The sequence below is a fragment of the Ovis aries genome, chromosome 1, assembly GCF_016772045.2.
Source record: "Ovis aries strain OAR_USU_Benz2616 breed Rambouillet chromosome 1, ARS-UI_Ramb_v3.0, whole genome shotgun sequence".
Taxonomy (NCBI): domain Eukaryota; kingdom Metazoa; phylum Chordata; class Mammalia; order Artiodactyla; family Bovidae; genus Ovis; species Ovis aries.
Window position 1 is genome coordinate 16,823,108 of NC_056054.1, and position 7,606 is coordinate 16,830,713.

General features: G+C 35.8%; 1 protein-coding gene across 10 annotated transcripts in view; it reads right to left on the reverse strand.

The window, feature by feature from the left end:
- Positions 1-7,606, reverse strand: part of FOXJ3 (forkhead box J3) — a 149,295-nt gene that overhangs the window by 118,836 nt on the left and 22,853 nt on the right. For all 10 annotated transcript variants that reach the window (XM_060398115.1, XM_042246600.1, XM_042246602.1 and 7 more), the window contains one exon: positions 7,260-7,320. In XM_060398115.1, coding sequence (XP_060254098.1) covers positions 7,260-7,303 — 44 coding nt within the window. In that variant the 5' untranslated portion in view covers positions 7,304-7,320. The remainder of the gene's footprint in view (positions 1-7,259; positions 7,321-7,606) is intronic.

Here is a 7,606-nt window from a genome sequence, read left to right on the forward strand (position 1 = left end):
TTTGAATGTTGAGCTTTAAGCCAACATTTTTCACTCTTCTCTTTCACTTTCATGAAGAAAATTAGAGATACCAAGGGAACATTTCATGCAAAGATGGGCTCGATAAAGGACAGAAATGGTATGGACCTAAAAGAAGCAGAAGATACTCAGAAGACGTGGCAAGAATACACAGAAGAACTATACAAAAAGATCTTCACGACCAAGATAATTACAATGGTGTGATCACTCACCTAGAGCCAGACAGCCTGGAATGTGAAGTCAAGTGGGCCTTAGAAAGCATCACTATGAACAAAGCTAGTGGAGGTGATGGAATTCCAGTGGAGCTATTTCAAATCCTGAAAGATGATGCTGTGAAAGTGCTGCACTCAATATGTCAGCAAATTTGGAAAACTCAGCAGTGGCCACAGGACTGGAAAATGTCAGTTTTCCTTCCAATCCCAAAGAAAGGCAATGCCAAAGAATGCTGAAACTACCGCACAACTGCACTCATCTCACACGCTAGTAAAGTAATGCTCAAAATTCACCAAGCCAGGCTTCAGTAATACGTGAACTGTGAAATTCCAGATGTTCAAGCTGGATTTAGAAAAGGCAGAGGAACCAGAGATCAAATTGCCAACATCCGCTGGATCATGGAAAAAGCAAGAGAGTTCCAGAAAAACATCTATTTCTGTTTTATTGGCTATGCCAAAGCCTTTGACTGTGTGGATCACAACAAACTGTGGGAAATTCTGAAAGAGATGGGAATACCAGACCACCTGACCTGCCTCTTGAGAAACCTATATGCAGGTCAGGAAGCAACAGTTAGAATCGGACATGGAACAACAGACCAGTTCAAAATAGGAAAAGGAGTACATTAAGGCTGTATATTGTCACCCTGCTTATTTAACTTATATTAAGAGTACACATCATGAGAAACGCTGGGCTGGAGGAAGCACAAGCTGGAATTAAGATTGCCAGGAGAAATATCAATAACCTCAGATATGCAGATGACACCACCCTTATCAAAGTCAATATTTAGTCCCATAATAATTTTTATACAGCCTTAAGTCAATGAATACTCAATGGTACTCTTCAATACCTGATGCTCAGAAAAGGAAGCCCTAGAAGTCAGCTTAGACCAAAGATTAAATTACATTTAGGATACTCTAGACCAGCACTATCCAACAGAACTTTCTACAACAATGGAAATGTTTGTGTGTTAGCCAATATGACAGTCAGTGGCCATGTGGCTATTAAGCACTTAAAATGTGGCTAGTATGACTGAGGAACTGATATTTAATTAATTTAAACAGCCACATCACACTACTGACTACCACATGAGATGCAAGCTTTAGAAGATAAGCCAGAAAGTTCAAAACGGATTTTAGAAAAGTTTCTGTAATGGTCAAAATTAAGATGGTTTCTCATTACTACTCTTCATTTAATTGGAACATGTCAGAATTAAACATTCAAATTAATAGATTTCAATTACAAAAAGTTTGATAAATATAATGGACTATGATAATGCAAGTTATTCCTGCCACTGTGTGGAACTGATATAAAAACATGAAACTATATTAATTATAAATATGATAAAAATCTAATATTAAATGTCAGCAACATCCTTAGCCTGAGGTCAGTTGCAAACCTGAACACTACTGGTAAATTATCAGATTAGAGAGTACCAAACTAAGTGAATTAAGCCAGACAGGAAGGCAAATATATATCATTTATATGTACAATTAAAAAAAAAACATATAAAATTTACTTAACAAAATAGAAACAGACTCATAGACATAGAAAACAAACCTTATGGTTACCAGAGGGGAAAAGGTATAGGGGAGGATAAATTAGCAGCTTGAGAATAACAGGTACACACTACTATATATAAAATAGACAACAAGGTCCTACTGTAGCAAAGGGAACTATATTCAATGTTTTGTAATAAACTATAGTGGGAAAAATATCTGAGAAAGAATATACCTACATATGTATGCGTTACTGAATCATTTTGCTATATACTAGAAAAAACAACATTGAAAATCAACCATCCTTCATAAAAAATTTTTTTTTAATTTTTAAGAAAATTTAAAAATAAGAATTTAGGGAAAAAGGGAAATAGAAGGAGGAAAGAAATTCTCTTCTATCCCATGTTCTTGAGCTGACAGCAAAGGATACAAATATGTCCTCTTTTGTTCTAAAAATAATGATCCCTTTTGCTTTCTACTATTGAGGGTTTGAATGCGTGCTCAGTCACTCAGTCGTGTCCACTCTTTGAGACTCCATTGACTATAGCCTGCCAGGCTCCTCTGTCCATGGAATTCTCCAGACAGGAATACTGGAGTGGGTTGCCATTTCCTTCTCCAGGGGATCTTCCTGTCCCAGGGCTCAAATCTACGTCTCCTACATTGGTAGGGGGATTCTTTACCACTGAGCCACCTGGGAAGCCCTTTCTACTACTGGAAAACACAAGAGAGGAAAAATTATGCCAGATGCTTTATGTATGTAATCCCATGAACCCAAACAGGCCAGTGAGGTAAACATTAACAATTCTATTACAAAAAAAACCTAGGAAAAGTGAAGTAACTTATCCAAGATCTTACGAATAATATGTGGCAGAGATCTGAACCTGTACCTACCCAATTCTACAACTATATACCAGAGCTGCCTTAACAATACCAAGTCTGAGACTAGAAACCAGGCAGCAAGAAGCCTTAAAACAAATCTACCCACCTCTGGTATTTCTAAACAGCACAGTTATCAATATCAAATGGAGGGCAATGAGAAGACGGATGGCCAGGAAATTCATTCACTAACACACAAGCTTTTTCTAGTGCTAAGAATCCCTGTCGATTCCCTCACATCATAAACAAACAGCCTGGATCAATAATAAAAGGCATCTTCAAAGGAGAAGCATAACAAAAAGGAAAAGGTTTAAGTGTGAACCATAAAAACAGAAGAGATAATGAAAGGAAAAATCTCAGGCAGAAGGTCAAAAATGACTGATGCTTGAAAGTATTACTGATAACCTAGTGCCTAGGCTGAATGCACGTGAACCAAAAAATCAATCCTCATAAACGCTAGGCAATTCAGATATGTTTTAACAAGTCCAGAGAAATATCAAATTTTGCTTTAATCAAACCAAATTATAAAAAATCTAATGTTATGATATGTAAAGGTAGTATGTTATATACATATATGTGTTTACCTATCTACATAAAACTAATGTTCAAGGGAAACTTTTGCTTCTTCAGTAAGCTTTTGCTATTACTGAGTCTGTACCTGGAAATAAAAAGGAGATTCATCTCAGGATTCAAAGCCTCTTATTATAAACTCAGTAAGCAAACAGATTCTGCTAAATTTTTAAGATTCTATTGTCTGACAGAAACTATATCCATCATTACCTGAACTCTCACTCTTGCTATTCAGAACTCAGGACTTAAAATAATGCATATGACTCAGTATTCACTATCCAGACTCCTACTATTCAAACTTAGGGTATGAATGCAGTAGATTCAGACTGCAAGGAATACCTGTGACTCATATATATCACATGATTTATAAAATTAGCACTTTTTTAGCAACATGCAAACACCTTACTAAAATCACATAAACAATGGCTGCAGAACAGAGCTGAGAAAACATTTTTTAACACTGTATTTCTTAGTAGTTTACTGAAACAAGTTATTAAGTTACTGCCCCTCAGTTTCAAACCCTCATTGCTTCTTCCCACCTGCCTTAACGATGCTGAAAGTGGGACTCTGCCTGCAAACCACATTTCTGCTTTGCCAGCTGATTTCCTCTAAGGGTCTGCCAAGAGGGAACACTAAAGATGGACTGCAAGCCTGGAGGAAAAAAAGAGATCCTGTGCTTTCCCATCTCTTCTTTGGGCTTCATAGGAGCACTATTCCAGCAAAGGTTTCTTCACCCCTACAACAGAAAGTCTTCCCCATAGCAGTAATAAAGTTTTCAGTTTTTCTAACACTCATGAAACTAGTTTAATCATACCCTACTCAAAGACCCCAGCACCAGCCAGCACCCTTTCCCCAGATTTCTGGGTTTCAAACCTATGGGATTTCTAGTCTGAACTCAACACAAGCATCAGCATGTAGTACCTTCACCTTGGAGATCTGAATTGTTTCCACAGGACCCTTCCTCTAAGTCTCTAGGTTTCCCCTTTGGTGCCCAAGCTCTTAGGGCTCATAGCTGCTTCTGGAAGTATCTATCTCCATGATAATTTAAGTAGTTTTATTTTTATCCATTCTATTATCTAGTTAACAACTTCAAATCTACTCAGTGACTCTATTAAAGTCTCTGTTTTACAACTGGTGTGGTTTCTGCCTCCTGACAGAATCCTGATAAAAAGAAAACAATCTTGTTATACTGTAATAGTATATGATGTTATTATAGTAACTTTTGTGAAACTGCAATTTACCTACACTATCAAGTAAAGAACAAAATGTTAGTTAAGAGCAATCTGACTAAAATTGAGTGTATTTAGCTATCATAACACAAAATCTTTTGCAACCATTCTTTTAGAGAAAATTCGGGGCACCTTTAAACACACAATATCTACTGGAATAAAATTACATGATAAGACATTATCAACAATGACTATCTCTGTTTTTCCAAATTTTCTATAATAATTGATTTATGATTACTTTTTAATCATAAAAATACAGTTAGCATAATTTTAAAAAATAATTCTAACATGCTCAAATTCAACAGGGATCAAATATCATCTATAGAAAACAATATTTAACTTGTTTACCTCAAAGGGCAGAGGAAGAGTTTTAATTCACTTACTAAGTACCTTCTCCTACCTAACAAATTTTTTAGTTGTCACATGATTTCATTCCACCCCCTATCTTTACTTCACACAAGTAATCACTCCCACTCTAATCTATGCCTACAACCCTCCCCACCACCTGCTTACCCATTTTCTCATTCCCAGCCATATGGTGGTTCTTCTCCAACAACTCACATGCTTTCCTATCTTGAAGTTAGTCACTTTCTAGATAGACAGGTAGCATACGAAGGTATATACAAGACATAAAGGTAGTATATACAAAAAGAGTTATGGCAAATAAGCAGTGTTTGCACTGGGTTTGAGTTTAAGACTTCTTACTCTACTTCTATTGGGATAGTGTAGTTGGAGGCCATTTCTGGCTTGGAAAAGACTATGCAAAAGCAGACAAAAATTTATTGCGGTTTTAAGTAATTCAGTTTCTCTTCCCATCACCAAAAAAATGGTCACTTTTCCTCTCCTCCTTATATCAAACCAAAGCTGGCTTTCAATTAGAAGAATCAATGACAAACAATGGTCTACCCATATATCTGAGAATGTGAATTCTCTGCCTCACAGATGGACTGGACCATACAAAATATTACAAAAAATGAAAGATTAGGATAGAAGGATCCTAAGTATCTCAACTCAAATGTCACAGAACTTCTCAGTTTACTAATTGCTAAATTTATAGCTATATCCATAAAAATTTGATTATAGAGTATTACACACAAGCATTATAACACAGTGAGCAAATTATAAAATAATTCATGGTATCTTTTCTCTTTCATCATCACTTCCAATAATATAATTCTATCAAGCAAAAGAAGTTAGGTATCTATTATTCCTAATCCAATGTCATATATAAGCTTCACCTAGACAGAACTATTCAAATAGAGGGATATAAGATCTCAGTGAATGACTTTAATACATGATTAACATAACCCACAAACAAGTATCTTTAAGGAAATCTATGATCAGTGGAAGATCAAAGTCTACAAAAATAACCTGATTTGGTCATACCTAAAGTTTTAAATATTCAAAAAAGGGTAAAATGATTCTCCCCAACACATTAAGCAGAAATCACTCTTAAGTGAAATCAGTTCTACAGCAGCTTTGGAGATTAAAGATAACAGTCCTTTTTTTTTTTTTGAAGTTCTTTTCAAAACTATACAGGTATCTGTTGTGGGGGTGTGGGGGCATATGGACTCCAACAAGGTAGAAAAGCATCACTCCACCTATTTCCATTATAAGCTGGAAGATGTATTCTTAGGGAAATGCCAAAACAGCATAGGGTAAAGCTTTCCCACTGAGGAAAAAGGATATCAGCCTTAGTCTGATAAACATTCAAGCATATGAAAACAAAAAAGGCAACTTTATTTTTCTTTTGTGGCATTCTAAACCACCAAAATTTCTTTTCAAGCCGGAAGATTCCATGACTCCACATTAACGACTCTTAACAATTTTGTATCCCTCTTCTCTCTTCTGCCCTCCAAAGCTGGTTAATTCCAACTCTCTATCACTTGCTCTGTTCCAGCTATAATGGCCTCACTGTTCCTCCAACATACAAAGCAAGTCTCCTGCCCTATGCCCGGAATGTTCATCCTCTACTATCCAACGAAAGGTATGTTCCATCACTCTTTCAAGCCTTCGTTCAAATGTCACTTTTTCGGTAAAGCTTTCCCTGGCTACCCTATCTAAAATAACACATTATCTCTGAATTTCCTAATCCCTTTCTCTATTTTTCATTTAGCTCTTATCACTATCAGTATCTAACACTTACTTCTTATTTTATTAATTATGCCTTCACCAAAATATAAATCCAAAGATTACAGGATTTTTAATCCATTATGTTCACTACTCAGCCTCAGCATTCAGACAGCTCCTGACACTATATTAGGTGATCAATATGCTGAACAAATAAATGGTAGCAACAACACATGGTAGTTAGCTGCAACACCACATGCAACTGGCAGGTGCTGCCATCAACAATTCACATTCCAGTCTGAAAAATTTTAATTAACAGGTTAGATTTATGTTATGTTTTCAGACTGTGCTCTGAGAACTACAGTAATCCCTCAAGGGCAACTATGGGGGTAGAACATGGAAGTCTAAGCCCAGCATTTATCTATTTTATTCACAGGATTTCACTTAAGATTTAATTTGAAGAAAGTATTTAGCAACTTCAAAAAAATATAAAACCACTGGGTTGAATACAACTTTGTTCCTACTCTTTTACATTTTACTTATTTATCGTAAATGAGGATAATTTAGGTATCCTGTTTATATCATCCTTTAGAAAGGAATTTCAATTACTATCTAGTCTTTCTCTGTAAGCAAAAGTATCTCCCTATCTCACAAAACAGCACTACTTCCCAAAACAAACCACAGTGTTTTACTGTGAGCCTTACAAAGAAACTGATTCTAATATGACTTGACCAGCATAACTTTTTAAATGTTACATGTGCCAATAAAAAAAGAAAACAGCACTCACCTTAATGAAGTTACAGATGGACAAGCCTGTCCATACAAACCCATCTGGCCACAAAGAGAATCTGGAAAGTAAAGAAGAGTTAGTTATCAGATGCTCCAAAATAAATTAAACTATAAATCAAAATAAATTAAAAATGCTGTTGAGCAATATGATGAACTACATTAAGAAAGACTGACATACCAAGAAGCACAGAAAAAAACAGGCACATTATAACTGTAACACCCAAGGAAGCTAAAAACTCACAAAATTTAACAAATTAAGCTTAGTTACAGATAAAGAGTCCAAATGGTTTAGTAGAGTCTAAGGAGATCAGTACTGGGTGTTCACTGGAAGGACTAACGCTAAAC